The 22,423-nt window shown below is 42.7% G+C and overlaps 1 protein-coding gene across 3 annotated transcripts in view; it reads right to left on the reverse strand.

Moving 5' to 3' along the window:
• The window catches only part of Ap2b1 (adaptor related protein complex 2 subunit beta 1), a 127,170-nt gene that overhangs the window by 21,066 nt on the left and 83,681 nt on the right, over positions 1 to 22,423 (reverse strand). For all 3 annotated transcript variants that reach the window (XM_052759774.1, XM_052759775.1, XM_052759773.1), the window contains 2 exons: positions 1,678 to 1,762; positions 533 to 619 (listed from right to left, as the gene is read on the reverse strand). In XM_052759774.1, the coding sequence (XP_052615734.1) occupies positions 533 to 619; positions 1,678 to 1,762 (172 nt within the window). The remainder of the gene's footprint in view (positions 1 to 532; positions 620 to 1,677; positions 1,763 to 22,423) is intronic.

Consider the following 22,423-nt stretch of genomic DNA (forward strand, 5'->3'; position numbering starts at 1 on the left):
AGTGTCTTTCTTTTAAATATAGTAGCTCTTATAGCTTGTAATTTAATGCCTTACATCACAATATCCTGGTTCCATCCTTTTTGGAAGAGAAGGTCTCACTGTATAGCTCTGGCTGGTCTGGGACTCACTATGTATACATCCAGGCTGGCTTTGAACTCCCAAGAGTTCAGCCTGCCTCTGACTCAAGTGTTGGAATTAAAGACATGCACTGCCATGCCTGGACATATTGCTCGTGTGTATGTGTGTGTACGTGTGTGTGTTTTTAAAAAGAGATGGGCTCATTATGTAGCCCAGACTGGCCTGGAATTTGTAATCCTCTTGCCTCAGCCTCCTGAGTTCTTGGATTATAGGTGTGTGCCACCATGTCTGGGTAACATGCCAAGTATTTAAGAGAGATTTGCAAAGTAATATATTTAACATATAACCCATCAGAATCATGTTAAATGTAGAAAGAGATGGAGACAGGAAAGAAAAAATTTAAATATCTAACTTGACTTACTAAGAAGAAAATAAATCAAGAGTTATTACTTACCAGCATTTAAATGGCATTCCTTAATCTGAAACTGAAGTTCATTTTCATTGGGAATATCCTTCCAAGTCGCAAGGAAGACCTGGCGCTCTGTATGGGGAAAGGGAGAAGGGTGGGTTATGTCAGTATTCTATTTCCTGATGCTTCCACCAATTTTCCTTTGGCATGCTAGGAGCAGGTTGGATTGGAGCAAAATTTTTGATATGTAAAGGTACTGTATACTGGGCCCTTATTGACTGAACTAATATACACTGGAAAAAAAGTTTGCATTTAAGAGTTTAGTTTTGAGACGGGTAATGGTGGTGCACGCCTTTAATCCCAGCACTCGGGAGGCAGAGGCAGGCAGATCTCTGTGAGTTCGAGGCCAGCCTGGTCTCCAAAGTGAGTTCCAAGAAAGGCACAAAGCTACACAGAGAAACCCTGTCTTGAAAAAAAAAAAAAAAAAAAAAGTTTAGTTTTGGTTCTTTGTATTCCTACTTGTGTGATTTGGGGCACATCTTGTGCCCTTTCTTTTTTCCAGACAGGGTTTCTCTGTGTAGCCAGCCCTGGCTGTCCTGGAACTCCCTCTGTAGACCAGGCTGGTCTCAAACTCAGGGATCCACCTGTCTCTGCTTCTGAGTGCTAGGATTAAAGGGGTGCACCACCACACCCAGCTGGATGGTGGTTTCTTAAGTAAGGAAAGGGAAAAGCTAATAGCTACCTTGGGGTAGGACAGGAAACTAATGGTTTATTACCAATTACTGAATTCTTATCTTAGTATGAACTCAGTGTTGACTCAGTGCTAATTTACATACTAATTCATTAAAAAAATGACTTTTTGCAAAGGTAGAAACCAAAACAGAGAGGCTGAGCATCTTACCACAATCACACAGATAATAATCGGCAAAGACTGAGTTCACAGCTGTCCCCAACCCTCTCACCTGAGTGTGGAGTAGCTGGATCAGTCATGTAAGTGGCTCTGGGATTTGGGATGGCAGAGTAAGAACAGTGACTGACAAATGACCAATGATCAATTATTTATTAGGGCTTTAGAATATCCTAATCCCATTTTAAAATTCCAAAGTGGTCTGTACTTCTAGGGCTATGTTATGCTTGCCATTCAGACGCTGGCCAAAGGTATATTTAGCAGGACAGGAGGACACACTTACCCATTTTGCCATCTTCTACAAAAAGCACATTGAGTGGGATGAGGCAACTGAAGTAGAAGACATCAATATTGTTTTTAACAGCCACCTGGCAGGAAAGCAAAATGGAAAAATGTGGACATCAATAAGGAGCCGGGTAGGAGGAAGAGAACAGGTGTGTGTCTAGAAATCTACTTCCTATTTCAGTCAGTGCAGGCCTCCAGATCAACACACACCAGCCCATCTCTGCAAAGCACATCCATCCTCACTCACTGACTGACACATAACTGTGATCACCTGTAGGCAATCTTTCTTCAGGACTGTCTATGGTATACCCTCTAGACCAGTGGTTCTCAACCTTTGGGTCACAACCCCTTTGGGGATCAAATGACCCTTTCACAGGGACTGTCTATCAGACATCCTACACATCAGATACTCAATTATGACTCATAACTAGCAAAAATACAGTTTTGAAGTAGCAATGAAATCATTTCATGGCTGGGGGTCACCACAGCATGAGGAACTGTATTAAAGGGCTCAGCATTAGAAGGGTTGAGAACCACTGCTCTAGACAAAGAATAATCTCTGCAATTGTGTCTTTTCAACTTTAAAAAACCACTCTAAAATTCTGAGTGTGTGTGTGCGCACATGGACACATGTGCAGATGAATGTGCAGAGGTCAGAGGGCAATCTCTGGGTGTCATACTAAAACCACTATCTACCTGCTTTGACACAGGATCTTCCACTGGCCTAGAGCTCACCAATTAGGCCAGGCCGGCCCAGGGATCCTCCTGTCTCCACCTTTGCCATGCACTTGCCACAACACCTTGAGTTTCTATAGAGGCTCTGAGGATGGAATTCAGTCTTCCGACTAAACCCTCCTCCAGCCCTCTTTCCGGTGATATTTCTATTCTTCTTTATAACTATTCTAAACAAGGTCGGTACCATTCCCTTTCTTGTTTTATAGATAAGGAAACTAAAAGGAAAAGGGACAACCAGGGGCAGGTCATAAAGACTGTACCAGGATTCAAACTCAAACCTGTCTGATTTTCAATTCAGCCTTGATTATGTTTTTTTCCTTCACAAAAGCTAGAGGCCACAGTGCCTCAGAACTTTTCCCAGAGATGGGTTTGATAAAACCTATTCCTCAGGTCCTACCATCCAAACGCATATTGGGCTCAAGTGCTGAACTTGATGGTTATGAGGAAAGCCTTCAAGCAGGGCAGTGAGTTTCTTCTTACAACTGCTGGACTACAGTTTACTCTGGTGTGCGCATGCTGCTCTAAATAAGCCGCTGCAGGCACTTTACTTGGGGCCTACCACTAGTGTATTCGAGGAGACAGGCTGACTCCTGGCTGCAGCAGGCTCTGGAGCATGTGAGGTGGGAAGAGAGAGGGGCCGCTCTAAGACGCTGCCTCCCACTGCTTGCTCCCGCCAGAGACTTCCTGCCCATGTTCCCAGCACTGCAGAAAATGTTCCTCTGAGCAAGATCTACGATCGCTAACAAAGCCTATTTCTTTCTCATTTTGCTCTTAAAGAGTTGAAGAAATTGGTCATCAGGAGGCTGATGCAGGAGGACTGCTAAGCATTCAAGCCAGCCTGTGCTACAGAGACCCTGTCTCAAAAAACCAAATCAAATACACAAATAAGAAAGTAAAGCTAAAAAGTGCTTATCTAGCACCATTATTCTCCCTCTCCTCTTTTCCATATTTTAATGAAATTTTTCATATAATGTATTTTATTTTCCCTTCCCCCACTCCTCCTAACTTCCCTACCCACCCAACTTTGTTCTTTCTCTCTCTCAAAAAAAAAAAGGGAAAAAAAAAGGAAGAAACCAAAAAAAAAAAAAAAATCCAAGAAACACAAAAACCCCACAAAAACTACAATCAAAACAAAGCAAACAGGCAAAGGACCAATTAGTCAAAAAACCAAAACAAAACAAAGCAAAATGAAACAAAAATACCAGAGTTACATGTCCGCTGAGTACTCCTGGGTATGGGCCTGCTCTAGACAGGCTAATCTATCTAACGACACTCCACTGAAGAAAACTGATTTTCCCTTTGTAGATAACCTCTTGGTTAGGAATGGAACTCCGGGTCCACTTTCCCCTGAGTGCTGGGACCCCATTTGGCTTGAACTGTGCAGGTCTTGTGCATGCTGCCACAGTCTCTGTGAGTTCGTACGTTCATCAGTCCTGCTGTCTGGAGAACACTGTTTGCTTGGACTCATCCATCACTTTTGGATCTCACAATCTTTCTGCTTCCTCTTCCCCATGGATCCCTCATCCTTGAGAGGAGGAGGGGAAGGATTTGATGGAGATATCCCGTTTAGGACTGGGTGCTCCGAAGTCTCTCACTCTCTGCACATTGTCTAGTTGTGGGTGTGTGTTAACTCCCATCTACTGCAAGAAGCAGCTTCTCTGATGTGGGTTGACTGAGGCACTGACCCACCCACCCTCCCCTCTTTTCTACCTAAACTACACACCCGCCTCTTCACCAAAACTGTGGCTAGTTTCCTTTCTGAAATGTGCAGTCCTTGCCTTTCTTACCAACTCATCCTCTGAACTTAACTAGCCTTCTGCTTCCTCCTCCATCATTATGTGGTGTGCCTCCTTGATACAGTTTCTCTGATCTCTCAGAATTCCTTCAATTCCTTTCTTGGTAAGCTGTGCTTCTAACCTTCTAATTTCCACACACACAAGGTCCTGACCTATACCACACAGCCCGATTCTCACAGAGACCGAGCCTGGTAGGTTAGAGCAGGGTAACTAGTGTCAGGAAAGAGATCATAAAGTACTCTCCAGTGCACTGAAGTACCACTTTCAGAGGCTTAAGCCAGCTGTGGGCTTCTGGAAGAGAGCTATGCTCAAATTCACCTGATTCTCAGCAGAAGAATTAGAGAAAAGGAAACTCTTTCTTCAAATTAGGGCCTCAAGAAGATCTCGGGACAGTGCCTGGCTCTGTAAAGGGCACTTTCGAGTGAAAACTGGGGAAATGGTCAAATGAGGGTTTCATGAATACTAATAACTATTATTACTATCATCCTTGAATATAAAGCATTCAGATCTCACAATGTGCCAGTTTAAAGATTTATGGGTGTTCACTATACTCCAAGCACTTGTGATAAAACTAAAAATAGAGAAAATATAATGCTTATCTCCCCAGGGGATAGTGGTTCTTAAGCAAAGGCTTTTAACAGAACCATCTTGACAGGTTTTTCACAATAGGCACTAGGGATCTACTCTATGTGAAAGAATTACAACCTCTACCTCTGGAAACAGCATCTAGAAAGAATTAATTTACAGCAGTGCTTTCTAAGATGGCTGAGTGAGTCCATGAACATTTGTCTTGAGATTGCTATTCCAGTCACAGCTCAACAGCAATGGAAGGCCATGAGAAGTCCCTTGAGGTCAGCAGGCTAAACCAATTGATTACTGTCTAGACCTCATGAACAGTTCAAAGCCAGGAACCCTCCACCACTCTGTGACACAATTACAGGGTTCTCCAAATGTCTGCTCTAGAATAATTCTGCGAAGCAGATACTCTAGGCGAAGGCAGCAGACAGTGCCGGCAGTCTTGACGGTCGGAACAACTGATTTCCAATTCTGACACCTGCTTGCTGTGTGACTCCAGGGCAAACAGTATCCAGATTAATTTCCTGTGCACATCACTCACGGGGCTGTCATAGAGAGTTGTTCACACTTGTTAAGCACATAGAACACTATCTAACTCTTCAGCACAATGGGGAATGCACGACAATAAAAAAAAAAAAAACAATGCTTTCACTATCTCCACCTCCTGTTTCAATCTTTATGGAGATTTTTTATAATTAAGGATAACCACATTGGATTCTCAGAGATTTTTTAGTATTACTACCATGCTACACAGGGATCAGAGAGTTTTAAAAAGCTTACTGGCAGACTGCTTAGGCTAACCACGATCCTACTGTGGCTTGGTAAGAGACCATCTTTTAGGAGTAACTGCCCAGGTTACTTGCTGGGGAAATGTTTTAATCTCTTTCATATTAACTTTCAAAACTGTATTTTGCAGTTTTCCCACTTTTACCATTGGGGAGAACTGCATTCATTTCAGGAAGCAATGTTCCCATGGACCTGCCTCTTGTCTACCTTTCCAAGCTACCTCCTTCACTTCAGAAAATCCAAATCACTTCTTGTTCCCCAATATGGAAACTATAGCTCCACATTTTTACATGCTGTTCCTTCCATCTGATACATTCTTGTTTTTAAGCTTTGTCTAACTTATCCAACTGTAAGACTCGGTTCAGCCTTACACTTTTAGAAAGCTCTAAGCCCCCTCACAGTGCCCAGTGTACCCACTATTACAGTGCAGAATATATGCTCATTGACATAGGGCTACTGCCGACACAGCGCGCTGAGAGTGCAGGGGCATCTCTCGTTTACCAGTCCACTGCCTGGTTCAACCAGTATCTGTTGGCTGAAATTGAGGGAAGGACGTTATACAAATGGACTGATGCGCTGCTTTGTTCCACTTGTTTCCCTCCCTTAAGATCTCAGGAACACAGACTCTCAATGAGGCCCAGGGTTAGAGGGGAGATGATGGTGGTGGTTTCAGTTTGAGATTAGAGCCTACGCATTATCTAGCACTTTAAGGTAGTAGACTGCACCCCAAAGAATGCTAGATACGCCGGGCAGTGGTGGTGCATGCCTTTAATGCCAGTATCTGGGAGGCAGAGGCAGAAAGATCTCTGTGGATCTGAGATCAGCCTGGTCTACTGAGTGAGTTCCAGGCCAGCCCAGGATATAGTGAGTCCCTGTCTGAAAAAACTAAAAACCAACCAACCAAACAAAAAAAGCAAGCTGGATGCTCCATGGAAATGCCAACCATTCTTTGAGTAAACAGAATCCGTTCCCCTCTTTGAGATAATCCCATGTATATGGATGTTTCACCTGCATACATGTCTGCTGTGGGATGTCTTTCTGTATGCTGTGAATGTGTTGCTTTGACTGGTTGATAAATAAAGATGCATTGGCCTATGGCAGGGCAGGATGAAGCCAGGCGGGAAAATCCAAAGGAGACAGTGAAAGGAGAAAGGAGAGGCAGGGGAGACGCCATCCCACCATCCAGGGAACAGCATGTAATGGCACACAGGTAAAGTCATGGAACACATGGCAACATATTGATTAACAGAAATGGGCCGAGTTTAGTTATAAGAGTTAGCTAGCAAGAAGCTTGAGCCATAGGCCATGGCCATACAGTTCGTAATTAATATAAGCCTCTGTATGTTTATTTGGATCTGAGCGGCTGCAGGACCAGGCGGGACACAGAAAAACTTCCAGCTACACATGTCTGTGCATCATGTGAATGTCTGGTGTCTGCAGAAGTCAGAAGAGTGAGTCAGAGTGCCTGGAACTGGAGTTTCAAATGGCTGTGAATCACAACATGAGTGCTGGGAACTGAACCCTTCAAGAGCAACAAGTACTCTTAACTGCTAAGCCTTGCCTCTTATTTTTTCTTTAGGATGCTAGACATTAAATAGGGCCTTCCACATTCTAGGCAAGTACTTTAAGACTAAGCTACACCCGGGCCTTCATTGTTTTAAAGACAGGATTTTGTTGTGTGGCTCAGGCTGGGTCTGAACTCCTGATCCCTACCTCTGACCCATGGAGAGACAGGCATAAACCATTACCACTTAAAACAAAAACGTTTTTATAAGATAGTGGGTCTAATTATGTAGCCCAGGCTAGCCTGGAGCTTGCTATGTCTTCTCACCTCTGCCTCTCAAGTGCTAGGATCACTATTAAGTCTGCCTTCCTGCTACCATTGCTTTTAAGGATAATTTAAACTATTATGTATGTATGTGTGTCTTGTGTGTGATTTTGTGCACATTTGCGTGGGTGCTCATGGTGGCCAGAGGCATCGATTCCCTAGAACTAGAGTCACAGGAGCTTGTGAGCCACCTGACATGGATGCTGGGAATCAAACGTGGGTCTTCTGGAAGAGCAGACTGCACTCTTCACCACTGAGCTCTCTCTAGCCCCAGCCTTCATTTCAAACTCAATAAATGGAATGCAGAGAACCTTTTAGCATCTTCCTATTTCTGCACTTGTCTCCACTCATTCAGCCTCCCCAGTTTATTCTCAATGCAGTAGCCAGAAGGGCTTTAAAACGTAGGTTGGTTGGCAAGTACTTCTCTGCTCAAACTTTCAATGGCTTTCCATCTCATTCAGAATACAACTGCCTATAGTCTGGTCCCCATTCACCCTCTGATGGTTCCCCCTTGCAGTTCCAGACACAGGGTCTGTTCTTTGCACACAGCCCACATCTTCCAACTTTGTGCTTTTGCACTTGCTGTTTCTTCTGTGGAATACACTTCTGGAAGAGCAGACTGATCTTCCAGTAAGACATCTGCATGGCTTACTGCTTCCTCAGGGCTCTGGTGAATCACAGTTGATCTTCTCAGGCAGGTGGGTCTTTTTGGATCATGTATTATCATAGTAACGTATCATCCCCCTCCAATCCCAGGAGCCACATCTAGATCCTTGTTTTAGCTTATTTTTTCATTGTTCTCTTTCCTGTCCCACATGCTTTTCATTTTTCTTTTTAACATTCATTTGTTGGCTTGATTGTACCCCTCGCAGTAAAACATGAATTATAGGAAGGAATTTTTGTCTTTTGTTTACTCCAGGATTCTCAGTACCCACATGAATGTGGGACAGGTGCTATGTAAGAATCATTATAAGGTCGGGGGTGGTAGCATATGCCTTTAATTTAAGCACTTGGGAGGCGGAGACAGGTGGATCTCTGTAAGTTCAAGGCCAGCCTAGTCTAAGAGTTACAGGACTATTACAAAGGGAAACCCTGTCTTGAAAAACAATACAGAAATATATGTATGTATGTATGTATAAAAATGTGAAAATGTTTATTTATATTTCATATTAAAAATATATAAAGTATCCAGACATATGGAGCATGCCTGTAATCCCACTCCCCAAGAGGTAAGAGCAGGAGGATCAGAGGCAGGAGGTCAGCTTGGACTACAGAGCAAGGCCATGCCTTAAAAAAAAAAAAAAACCCACAAGAAGCAAAACTATCCATTTCACCTGTATAAATGCACATGATATAAAATATATTTCTTACTGTAAACTGCAGTTAAAAAGAGCATAAAACTCACAATATTCACATTCCCAATAAAAAATGGTTTTTTAAAAAAATGAGTTCAGTGAGCAAAGAAACAGAATGCCCACTTCAGCTACAGTTTCAAGACTGCCCAAAGCAGGCCACAGATGGTACATGGAGAGGCTTGCCTTCCTCATATGCCATATGCAACATGTGGTCATAACAGTATGAACCTGCTTCCTTCTCGGGGATATCAACAGGAAAAACAAATAGAAATGATTATTATAAGGCACTCTGAAACACAAAAGTAAGCTAAAAATGCTTAATAACCATAATAATGTTTTTTAAAGGTACTTTCAGGGGCTGCTGGGGAAAGAGTAGCCTGTCAGCTTCAGCCTGTACCCAGCAATTACGTTCTTTCCATAGTACAGGAGGCTGGCTGCAGTAGCTGCAGCCTCTTTATGATGGCACAGCTGGAGACGAGCAGCCTAAATTAATATTCTAACTGTGTGCTCGTGCATTTAAAAGTACTATAAAAAGGTCTGAAATGAACTCAGTCTGAACTCGGGCAAATGAGGCCTCTTACGACACCTCTCACCACAGGTGACCAAAGGAGGCACCACCACAACAGAAGCCAGTCGAGTTGGACAGGGCTCACCTTTGAGATTATCTCATTTACTCTTCATGACGTCACATGTGACCTTTCCAAGTCTCTGAAGAGTATTTTTTCTTTTTATTCCTTTTTCTCCATTTAGCTTTTGGAAAGATTATTTGCAGACTGGTCCAAGTTAGGACCAAGTAGTGACGCCAACCATCTCCAGTTCTCTGAGGAATGATGATTCAGATGTGTTTTTAAAGTACCACACAACCTAGTCAACAGATCCCAGGGGAATGGCTCTGAGTGACAGGTGTTTAGGCACAGATTCTGAGTGTGATATATGTCATCTGAGACTCAAGCAGAAATGGCCTTTTCTGCTAGCTGCACGAGTTCAATTGACCTGCAGCTTTCTTCATTCCTAGTCAATGCCAAAAATGTCTTCTACCTTAAGTTGCAATGTTGCCTTCCATTTCAAGGCCTGTTGCTCAATGAATTACGGGTGGACCCTCAGAGAACCCTGAAAAAGCAGAGCTATCTGCAATGTCTGACAATATCTGGATGCAATCAAAATATAGCAGAAATGCTCATGAAATTCTCATAGAAAAGGTCAATGTATTTATTTCCTGTCACATGCTAATTAATCTTTAATTCAATGATGAGCTGTAAACAACCCTCTTTCCATATTCTTTCTTTGACCATCCAATAGGTCAGGATTCATATGAGTTGAGTGGCGCTCAGACGTACCAATTTGCTGAGTATCCTAGTTAAAGGCTATATTGTTGATTTTTGGGAGACGCTGGGTATTATTCCCTGCCAAGAGGATGGTGAATGGGAACCCTATGCAGGGAAAGATGTCAGCTTCCTCTCCTCATAAACACAGCGGTTCCAGGTTCCTAGGTGAAAGCCCCATGGGCAACAAAATGCACTTCAGCACTTGTAGCTTTGACAGAAACCAAAGCTTTCAACACCCCACCCCACGACTCCTAAAACTCCAAATCCTCAAGTAGGACAAATTATGAGCCAATCTCTTTTGTAGGCCTTGTTTTAAGAGGAGGTAAAACAGAACCATGACTCATGTAATCCTCATTCTGTCATAATAGCTACTTAATCAAAAACACCTCTCAAGTCATTTAGACCATGGACTAGAATGTATATAGATTAAATTCCAAAACACCAAAGAGTAGACTAAGGTTGTAAAGTAGATAGATAGACACTGGTTTCAATGAGAGATTCAACTGAAAGAATTCTGATTTGGGCAGAGGAGTACAAGAATGAATTCAAGGCTGTCTATAGGAGAAGCCCAAGGCACTGCAGCATCAGAACTACTTAAGTTTTGCAATGCATAAAGATTTATCTTTAATTGTTACTAATGTGTATATGTGCACATGCATACAGGTGCCTGTAGGGCCTGGAAAAGGGTGCTAGATCCCCTGGAGCTGGAGTTACAGGTGGTTATGAGGCTCCTGGTGTGGGTGTTAGGAACCGAACTGGCTCCCTGAAGGAGCAGAGCAAGTAGTACTAATCACTGAGCCATCTTTCCACCCAAGTTCTGCAACTCTTACTGCAATTTAAACCAGATCCAAGCAGCCCTACCTACAGTCATTACGGAAGCTCTCTGAACTTCAGAGAACAGGCTAAACTCATACCCGCAAGGTGCCGACACAATCCTTAGTGTGATAACAGCCAGGTGACAACTCATTCCCAAAGTCAAGTTCAGCTTAGAAATTCCAATTTCTGTACCTCTTGTCTCTTAATTTATAATCACATCTATTTCTACCAATGTAAACTTTTGGATTGCATGCAAAGAAAACCTGGAACAGAATTTTTTCTTTTAAAAACAAATGCTAGACTATTTGATTGTTATCTTTAGAAACTGTTTTCTTTTGCAGCCCTAACTGACCTAGAACTCATTATATAGATCAGACTGGCTACAAACTCATGGTGATCCACCTCCTCTGCCTCCTGAATGTGTGTGCCACTATGCTTGACTCGGAAATCTTTAAAAGCAAATCAAATCCTTAAAGTAAATAAATGAATGACCAGATAAAATGAACCACCATGTCCTTTTAATTTTATTTGATTTCAGAGCTGGGGTCTGAACAAGTAGTCCAGGCTAGCCTCTTAATGGTCCTTTTGCTACAGCCTCTGAGTGCTGGAATTACAGACATGAGTGACCATGCCCAGTTTACTTTTTTTTTTTTTTGGTTTTTTGAGACAGGGTTTCTCTGTGTAGTTTTGGTGCCTGTCCTGGATCTCGCTCTGGAGACCGGGCCCAGTTTACCTTTTCTATTCAAGTTCCCCAACCTCTCCGTCTATGTGTCTCTCTCACATACATCTTTTCATTTATTGGGGTTATAAAAAGGCAAGCAAGCTGCCTTCTGGTCTCAGTGCAAACATCTTGCTCAGCTATATTTCCCATCAGCGGTCTAAATGATTTTGCTTTCCCCAAGGCACTTTGAGAGCATCCTTGAACTTTTTCATTGACCCTGAGCTTGAGCTTCCAAATTTACCCTAGAAATACCAATAAAAAGAGTCTTGAACTCTTAGGACACAGGTGGGTAATTTAGGGCTGGCAGTTTGTTTTATTCTTAAGAAGTACAGGCATAGGTTAGTGACAAAGAAATTCTCCACATGTTAGAAGATGACCTATTTGTCTCCTCATCTCCAGTCTCGGGATACACTGATATGCCTTGAAGCAGCAGCTCCTTCCCTGCTCCTTCCCACAGAAACGAATCTGTGAATTGTTGATCTGAAATTGAATTTAGGCTGGGGACCGCCCCACCTAATAAAAAGCTCAGACCCTAAGCAACAGCAGGCAGATGTTCCGGTGAGGGCACCCTGCTTACAGGAAGAGCTGCTCTTCTGGGTGATGTTTAAGAACTAGAGGAATCCGATGTTTCCACATGGAGAAAAGGCTTATTGATAACAAATATTTACTGTCCACTTACTGTGTTGTTTGGCAGTGTTCTACGCACTGAGGTATTGGGAATGGGGGGTGGGCGGGCAGTAACTGCTGCTTTTCAACAGTTTGCTCTAGTCAGAGTGGAGAAGGTAGGAAAAGTGAAAAACCGTATTTAAAATGTGGTAAGTAGCATAGGGGGAAAAAGGGTTAAGAGGGGCTGGGGGAGGGGTGGAGTGAGACCTTACTGAAAAGATACTGTTTTAGCAGAGGTGTTGCAGAATATTTGTGTACACTGTGTGAAGATGTGTCACTGTGTTTGGTTTAATAAAGAGCCGAATGGCCAATAGCTAGGCAGGAGCGAATAGGTGGGATTTCCTGGGAGAGAGAGAAAGCTGGGAAGAAGAGAGGCTCATGATTTCGCCAGCAGATTTGGAACAGGTCGGATATGCTGCACTAAGAAGAGGTAACTGAGACATGTGGCAAAGCATAGATTAAATAATATGGGTAATTAAGGTATAAGAGCTAGTCAGGAAAAGACCTAAGCTAAGGTCCAGCTTTCATAATTAATAAGTCTCCCAGTCATTATCTGCAGGCTGGTGGTCCAAAGACAGTCTGACAAGAAAGTTTGCTGCACAGAGGCCTGCATGGAGTAAATAAGTCATGCAGACAGAATTGGGAGGGCACACTCCAGACAGGAAAATGGTCAATTTAAAGGCTTCAAGGCAGCAGTGGACCTACTGCCAGCCCTTCAGCAGAGAAAGGGGTGGAGAAACAGATGGAGTCAACAAGGTAAGAGGACATGGTTAGGACACATAAGGTCCTGAAGCCTGCTGTCAGGACCTCAGCTTTCAGCTCAGATAATTATACATGCACAGTCTTTCTGTCTGGGAATGCGAGCTTAAAGGAAAAGGAAAAGGGTTTTGGTTTAACAACAGCCAAGCTACTTTCACCCCAGCAGGCTCATTCCTATGACTTGTATGCCTTACAAGGAACTTCGGGGTCAAGTGAAAATAATGTCCAGCAAGATATATGGCTCTGCTCTTGTTCCAGGTAGCATCCCCCACACCCTCATGGTTTGAGGATTAAAGCCAGGGCCTTATATTCCACCACTGAGCTATATACCCAGCCCCACAGTCCTCACTTAAAAAAAAAAAACCAAAAACATTTTACAACAGGAAAATAAACCAGGAACTTATAGTGTATATTCGACTTCTTTCTGCCTAAATACGACTAACCTGGGATACTACACTGACTAGCCCAGTGGCTATCCAAACAGCATTATTACAAACCTTCACTTTTTCATTCCTCTAGTTAGCCTGCAGCAGAATTCCCTTATATAGTAGCAGGTGCCAAAAACAGACATCAATAATTTCACAGGCTTTTCAGTCTAGAGACAGGTCAGTTCTCCACATGCTAAACTTAAAGATATTATTTATTTTTATTGTATGTGTGTGAGTGTTTCGCCCGAATGTATGTATGTATGTATGTGTACCATTCTGGTGCCTGGTGTTCAAGGAAGTCAGAAGAGGGCATCAGGTCCCCTGGAACTGGGGGTTCTATAGACTGTTGTGAGCCTCATGTGGGTGCTGGGGACTGAATCTGTGTCCTCTGCAAGAGCAGCAAGTACTCTTATGAGCCATTTCTCCAAGCCTCCAAATGCTAAACACTTACCTTAAGCAGTTCTGCATATTCTATACAACAAATAAACAAACACACCCACAGGCATTACTCTTTTCTCTTTCTTTTTTTTTAAATTTTTTTATTTTTATTTTATTGGTGTTTGCCTGTATGTATGTCTGTGTGAGGGTGTTAGATCCTGGAGTTACAGACAGTTGTGAGCTGCCATGTGGGTGCTGGGAATTGAACCCAGGTCCTCTGGAAGAGCAGTCAGTGCTCTTAACCACTGAGCCATCTCTCCAGTCCCTCTTTTCTCTTTCAATGACAGCTATTTTTACCTTGCCAGGACTGGGAGAAACTCTGTCACATCTTTAATATCATAACAGTAATACTCAGGGATAGAGTGTGAGAACTTACAATTAAACTTTCCCCTTTTTTTGAGCTTCAAGAAATTGAATCCAGAGGCTTTATACATGCTGGGCAAGTGTTCTTCCCTTAGGCTATACCTCCTACTGCTGTTAAACTTTGAAAGAGGGGCTAGCAGATGGCTCAGTGAGTAAGGGCACCTGCCACCAAGCAGGACTTAACCTGAGTTAAATATCCAGGACCCACATGGGAAAAGGAGATAATCAACTTGTGCAAACTGTTTTATGACCCCCCCCCCCCCCTTGTGCACACTCACACTGTAGGAGGCATAGAGCTCACAGATGAGCACTGGGGGAAGCCAGAATGTTAAACACACAGGGTTGTTCTTTCAAAGGAAAGGATGCATAACCTGTTATCTCCCCAGAAGGCTGGGAGCAGACATGGTTAATAGCCTGGTGTGCTAGTTGTGTGGCCATACTGGATCCTCCCCCATGAGCTTGTTTTTCTTGGTCAATCTATAGAACCTATCTTTATGGAAAGTGTCACATTCCCATCTGATCTTTATTTAGCTTACTTTGTTCCTCAAGATTTATGTATGCTTTATTTTGCACATGGGATTGAGTTAATTATCACCAGCAAAGTTTTCACCAAATTGTGTTGTGCTTAAATATGTTTAAAATAAATGACTCAGGGTCAGACTCCCAAAGTCTGAACCAACACTGGCTACTGAGTCATGTTGAACCAAACTGCCTTTTTGCCTCCCGCAGATTTGTTACTTTGAAGGTCAGAGACCTCCACATCACACATGTATACACTAAATAAATAATGTAAAAAGACCCTTTAAAACACATTTACTATATATAAACTGTACCATGTTCTAAGATTGTGAAAGCAGGACTATATCAGTTAAAGTAACACCCCACATCCTAGACTAGTATGCTGTAGAAGTCCTAGAAAAAGCAGAAAAGCTTCAGGTTAGCTGTAAATCAACTAGAGTCATGGCTGTGCCTACATACTGCCTAGTGTGTTACCTAACCTTATGTGGACAAAAGGAAGACATGTGGCTGCTGAGATGCCAGAGAAGGACAGGTCACTGAGCACAGACGCTATCTCTAGGTAGTCCATTGGGAAGCAGGTCATATACAGAAGGGGCAGATACTGTCAAGTAAAACAATGGATTCTAAGTATTTACCCTCCAATTCTTTCAATGGTTCCTGGAAACAAAGGCTGCTACTAAGCCAAGGACCACTGTTCATTCATACACCTTTCAAAAACGACTGGTCAGTATTTTTCTTGGTTTCTAAACTATATAGATTCTGGTTATATTCACCAGTAGCCCCACTTCTACCTGGGTTTAGACTGACAATTGTATCAGTGCTTTCCCTTAAACCAGGCTTTCCTGAAATGGAACAAAGGGGAAAGCCAAGCCAGGTGTGGTGTACACCTCTAACTCCAGCTACTCAGGATGCTCAGGTAGGATGGTGAGTTCAAGGCTAAACTGGACAACACAGGGGAAATTTATCTCAAAACAATATAAAATATAAATAAAAGGGAAAATGAATCCAGAATCAGCACATTTTCATTACATGCTCTCATGACTGATTTTTAATCTGTGTACCTTGATTCAGAAAGAAACTTATTCTGAAAAATCACAGTTGGTATCTACAGAGATGCTAAAGGAAGACATATTTCTTTTCAAATAACTTTTTATGGAATTTTACAAAGACAGCGGAGAATTTACGATAATAAAACACTGATAGTATTCCTGCAAATACTCAAACCCCAACCACTGCCAGGGCAGTATAAATTCTACCAGAAACAGCCTGTAGGATTTTCTCTTCTCACTGTGAATGGAACCTAGGGCCCTGTGCAGGTTAGACAAGAGCTGTGCCACTGGGCCACAGCCCGAGCCCCAAGACTGTACAGTCTTCACACGTCCATGGGGCTTTTCTAAGCATCTCTTTTCTACTTCTACTATGTGCATGTTTTGTTTTTCTTTGTTTTTAGGTGGTGGGAATTTTATCCCAGATCTGGACCATGATAGGAAGAGTTATACTACCAGGCTATACTCTAAGCCCTCAAGTTTTATTTCAATATGTAAAGATTTTTATATTATGAAGCCTCAATAACCCATACATTTTTAAAGTAAAAAATTCATATCTTATAAAACATAACACTAGAGAAAAACATAAGAGAGCATTTTAAGTAAATAAGTATAAGTAAATGTGAATGTGACTCTAAAATAGGCTTCAGTCCAGCTCAGGGAAATCTCAGGATTCTCTTTAACTTGAACCTATAATGTGCATTAAAGCTTTGTGTAAAGATTTTTCAGGATAATGAGAACAGAGGGACTAGAAAGGTTACCTGTGTTGCACTAAAAATTCAACATTCTCTAAATGCATAAAGATCATATAGTGAAAACTGTTTCCAACCAGGTAACAAACTACAAGTCTCAAACAGATTTCATTTTCTATCACTCACTTATGACTTATAATTATGGTAGAAGATGAGTATGATTTTAATAAACCAAAGTCTGGGACTGGAGAGATGGCTCAGGGGTTAAGAGCACCGGTTACTTTTCCAGAGGACCTGGGTTCAATTCCCAGCACCCACATGGCAGCTCACAACTGTCTGTAACTCCAGTTTCAAGTGATTTGACACCCTCATACAGACATACAAGGAGGCAACATACATAAAATACAACGCACATAAAATAAAAAAAGTCTACAGATCACTTTTTGTTGTTATTTTGTTTTTTGAGACTTTTGTTTTTTGAGATGTTTCTCTGTGTAGTCTTGGCTGTCCTGGAACTCACTCTATAGACCAGGCTGACCTTGAACTCACAGAAATCCACTTGCCTCTGCCTCCTAAGTGCTAGGATTAAAGGCATGCACCACCACTGCCCAGCTATAGATCACTTTTTCTTTGGTTTTTTGAGACAAGGATTCTCTGTGCAATACAGACCACTTTTTATTACTACTGTACACATGGTGTGTGTGTGTATTTAAATTCATTATCCTTTGCTCAAGGTCTTAACATGCACCTCTGTTCCCTTGAATGACTGGCCCGCACAGGGCCCTTTTCTATGATATGAGCTTGTGTATACTGAGAACTGAGCACCTTGTTCAGTAACAACTGTCTTCTGACACTGACGGCAGATTTCTAATTTCACGGAGTGCCTGGGCTCACAAGAATATAATGTAATTGCCTATTGCTTACATGTGGTCATTCAGCTGGGACAGCTGCTATTAACAGATGTGCTGTTGGCTCTTGTCAGTTTGACAGACATGTCTGAGAAGAGAGAACCACAATTAAGAAAATGCTTCCTTAAGACTGGCCTGTAGGCAGGCCAGTGGGGCATTTTCTTAATTAGAGATTAAAGTGTGAGGGCCTAGCTCATTGTGGATGGTGCCACCCCTGGGCAGGTGGTCCTAGGGTATATAAGAATCAGGCTAATAGGCCAGATGTGGTGGTATACACCTTTAATCCCAGCACTTGGAGGAAGAGTGCAGGAGGATCTCTATAAATTCAAGACTGCTTGGTCTACTAGGGAGTTCAAGGACAGCCAGGGCTACACAGTAAGATCCTGCCTCAAGAGAAAAAGGTGGAGGGGCGGGGGAGGAAGAAGAAGAAAAGGAGGAGGAGGAGGAGGAGGAAGAGGAGGAGGAGGAGGAGGAGGAGGAAAGAAAACAGGCAGAGCATGCATGAGGAAGGCAGCCAGCCAGTAAGCAGCCTTCCTCCACGGCTCCTGCTTTAGTTCCTACCTCCAGGTTCTGCCTTGAAATCTTTCAATAACAGACTGTGATGTGGAACTGTAAGCTGAAATAAACCCTTTCTTCTCTGTGCTGGCTAGTTTCATGTCAACTTGACATAGCTAGAGTCATTTTGGAAATAGAAACTCAGTTGAGAAAACGCTCCCACCACAGTGGCCAATGGGCAAGCCTATGGTAAATTTTCTTGATTGATAATTGATACAGGAGGTCCTAGCTGACCCTGGCAGTGCCATCTCTACAATGGTAGCCTGGGGTTGCTATAAGAAAGCAGGCTAAGCAAGCCGGTAATCAGCACTCCTCCATGGCCTCTCCATCAGCTCCTGCCTTCAGGTTCCAGTGGTGGACTGTGCTGTGGAACCGTAGGCTGAAATAAATCCTTTCCTCCCCAAGTTGCTTTTCACCGTGGTGCTTTACAGCAACAGTAGAAACCCCAACTACACACATGTTCTTAAGAAATCCCAGCATCTAGTAGTGGTGTATTGGTTGCAGAAAAACGAAAGGGACTCCTCAGGAGAATCTTGTTTATCTTCTGAGGGAAATGAGTGTGGATGCTAGGAATCAAGCCCAGAGTCTTGTGTTCATTAGGCAAGCATTCTAGCTCTGAGTTCCACCTTCAACCCGAATCTCAGTTATCCTGACAAAAAAAGATGTACCATCAAGCACAATCTAGCAAAAAAGGACTATCTAAAATTCAAGATACCAAATTTCTTTGATGAAACTGAACGTGTATATAGTCTTGATGTGACAAGAAAAATGCATTGAAATAGCCAATCAGAAATTATTTTTGGTTAGAAAAATATTTTAATTTTTCATAATTAAGACCCCATTTCCTCACACAATGCTCTGGGCTATTTTAGGACTGTTTGAGTGTATATGACATTGGATCCATTCATCTGGCCATATGCACCGTGCCTGTGCTAGCCACCTAGCAAGCCATTTCCAAGGACTTAGTACAAGCAGCACCCATGAAGGCCACATGGAGACAACTGTGGATCCTGAAAAGCCAAAGAAGCTTTAACCCTGAACTTGTTTGCACTGTGTGTCAGTCAAGAAAAGTCCGCAAATGCCAGGCAGCCGGCTTCATCCAAGGGACGCTGCTGCAAAGGTCTTCCATTTGGAAGCACTCACCAGTTTTTCTGGTCCAATGGCTACAGCTGTGGATTTTCTGAGTGTGAATGGACATATGGGAGACAAGAAATACCAGGCCAGGCACCATCTGCAACTGACTGTCTCACAAGCTGAGACTACAATGTAGGAGTGACAAGGGACAGAATTTCCTTAGGGCCACATAGTCACAAAACTCTTTCTGGCTGATAAAGGTCTTAAAGCCAAGACTAAACAGGATTAGAAGGTGTCCTTTGTAGCTGCTGTCTTCACACTCTCTTCCCTTGTCAAACGAATGAGTGCAAAGACGAAAATCAAGAAACACATACCTATCTTTCCCCTAATCAACACTGCAGTCTCTTATCCAACAGTCTAGTTGAGATTAAGAGACAAGAGATAAAAAAAGACAGATTAATCTTGAATGTGAATCTATATACAAGGAAAAGAAAAACTTCAAAAAATTACATTTGCTTATTTGCCCCACTCGTGTGTGTTTACTGATGCACATGTGCCACAGTGTGTATGTGGAGGTCGGGCGACACTTGCAAGACCTTGCTCTCACCTTCCATTATGTGGATTCTAGGAATCTAATTCAGGTTTGTCTTGAGGCTTCACGTACCTTTACTGAATGAACCATATTGCAGGCTCAAAAGAGAATTTTTTTTTTTTTTTTTTAGGTTTTTTGAGACAGGGTTTCTCTGTGCAGCTTTGTGCCTTTCCTGGATCTCTCTCTCTAGACCAGGCTGGCCTCGAACTCACAAAGATCCGCCTGCCTCTGCCTCCCAAATGCTGGGATTAAAGGCGTGCGCCACCACCGCCCGGCTCAAAAGAGAATTTTTAAGAAGGTGTTATCAGTCTTCTAAGCAAAGACAGAAATACAAATCACTTTAAGACTGAGGATTTGGTTAAGTTGGCAGAGTGCTTGCCTCGAATTCACAAAGTCCTGGGTTCAATTCCCAGCACCACATAAACGTTAAGTAGTGGCATAAACCTGTAAACGCAGATGTTCAAGGTCATCTTCAGCTACACAGAGTTAGAAGCTGGTCTGAAATACATGAATTCTGCTATAACTAACGGAGAATAAAATGTGTTACAGTCATTAATCCATAAAGAATGCGAAACATAAGAGCAATAACATCTTAATAGAAAACACACAGATTGGCAATAATGCCATAGAATCTTGGTCATGACTGGTAGCCCTCTAATCTTGTATGGTGGGGTAGTGCCATTTAAAAGAGAAGACTGGGGATGGGAGTGCAGTCTGCCTAGCAAGTTCAAGGCCCTGAGTTCAACCCACAGCAAAGCTCTACTAAAAAAAAAAAAGGAAAAAGAGGCTGGGCAGGTGGATCACTATGGAGTGAGTTCCAGGACAGCCAGGACTACACACAGAGAAACCTGTATCCAAAAAAAAAAGATTACGATGCCATCAACAGACCCAGATTTCCATATCTTTCCCATCCTGGAAAATAGCACCTGAGGCCCTAGTTCTGTGTAAAACCAGAAGAGTAATTTCTTTAGAGAGGATAAAACATTGAGGGTTGGTATAAGTGACCTTACAGACTGAATGCTAAGACTGTAGTCTTTTCCTAAAGCCTGGAAGAGTTATTATGGTACACTCAGGATATTTAGAGACTTAAAAAAAAAAAAAAAAAGATTCAAGGCAGTTCAAGAAAAAGGACATTGCCAGGCAGTGGTGGCGCACGCCTTTAATCCCAGCACTCGGGAGGCAGAGCCAGGCGGATCTCTCTGAGTTGGAGGCCAGCCTGGGCTACAGAGTGAGTTCCAGGACAGGCACCAAAACTACACAGAGAAACCCTGTCTCAAAAAAAAAAAAAAAAAAAAGAAAAAGAAAAAGGACATGATTTAAAGCAAACAAGCAAACAAGACCACAGAAATCATCCAATTTTAAAACAAAACCAAGTCGACCCCCACCCCCGCCTCCAATAATAGCCTCAATGACCTAAGAGATGATTCAAAAAGGCATGACTAGAGTTTTAGGAGAGAAGAAACATAACAGGGCATCGGAAAAGCCTAAAGATTAAGGACCAAAGCCAAGTTTGAGAAAAACGATCAACTCACAGATTCCAGAAGCTCCACAAGTCAGCTTTATATGTAGTAGAGGAATTGAGATGCTTAGCTAATTTTAATTAATTTCAATTTACATAACCACATGTAGGCTAATGGCTAGTATATTAAACAGTACTACTCGAGAGGGCTGGGGATGTACTCAGTTGTACAGCACTGACTTAGCATGCCACAAGTTCCTCAGCTCGATCACCAACACTGCCACCTCCCAAACACAACAAACAACACGGCAGAGGCTTAAGAAAACAGCAACTGCCCTTTACAATATGCCCATTTTTGCCAATTTAAATAAATAGAAACAGTAAAACCAAACCATGGGGATATGGATGTAGCTCAGGGGTAGAACGGTCACCTAGTAAACACGAGGCTCTGTGTCGGACTCCCAGAACCGGAAAACAAAACAGTTAAGATACTAAGACAAATTAGAAATTTGAATGGAAGTGGATATTTTGCTGCCAAGAAATTCTTGGTAATATTTTTAAGATGCGAGAATAATCACTGTAGTTGTGTGTGTGTGTGTGTGTGTGTGTGTGTGTGTGTGTGTGTGTGTGTGTGTGTGTGTAGGCCAGATATTGATGTTGGGTGTCCTCTTTAATCACTGTTATGGTTTGAATATTAAATATTCCCAGCTGCTGGTACAGTTGGGGGAAAGCTGTGGAACTTTTACGAGGTAGAGCCTTGCTGGAAGAAGTGGGTTACTAGGGCTGGACCTTGAGGCTGTATGTATGGCCCTCCCTCACTTTCTGTTCACTCTGCTTCCCGATGTAAGGTGACCAGTCAGCTTCCTGCTCTTCCCTGCCTGCTGCCATGTCCTTCCCGACATGATGGGCAATATCTGTGGTGATATTTTATCTGTGTACCCCAATAAAGTTTATCTGAGGATCAGAGGAAAAAGCCAGCCGCTATAGCAAACATAGAGGTCAGGCAATGGTAGCACATGCCTTTAATCTTATCACTCACAAGGCAGAGATCCATCTGGATCTCTGTGAGTTCAAGGCCACACTGGGAACAGAGCCAGGAGTGGTGGTACATACCTTTAATCCCAGCACTAACCATAAAGGTCTGGAGGTCTGTACAGACATAAAGGTCTGAAGTGACAGAGCTGGGCAGGAAGAGGAAGTGATGTAGCTGGGCGGAGAGAGAAAGTGAGATGCAGAACAGAAAGGTATGTATGTGTGGGTATACAGGAAGTAGGTCTCTTTGGCTGAGGATCTCCTAGTGGTAAGAA

Source organism: Peromyscus californicus, unplaced genomic scaffold (genome assembly GCF_007827085.1).
Source record: "Peromyscus californicus insignis strain IS unplaced genomic scaffold, ASM782708v3 Scaffold_3__1_contigs__length_106647218, whole genome shotgun sequence".
Classification (NCBI taxonomy): Eukaryota; Metazoa; Chordata; class Mammalia; order Rodentia; family Cricetidae; genus Peromyscus; species Peromyscus californicus.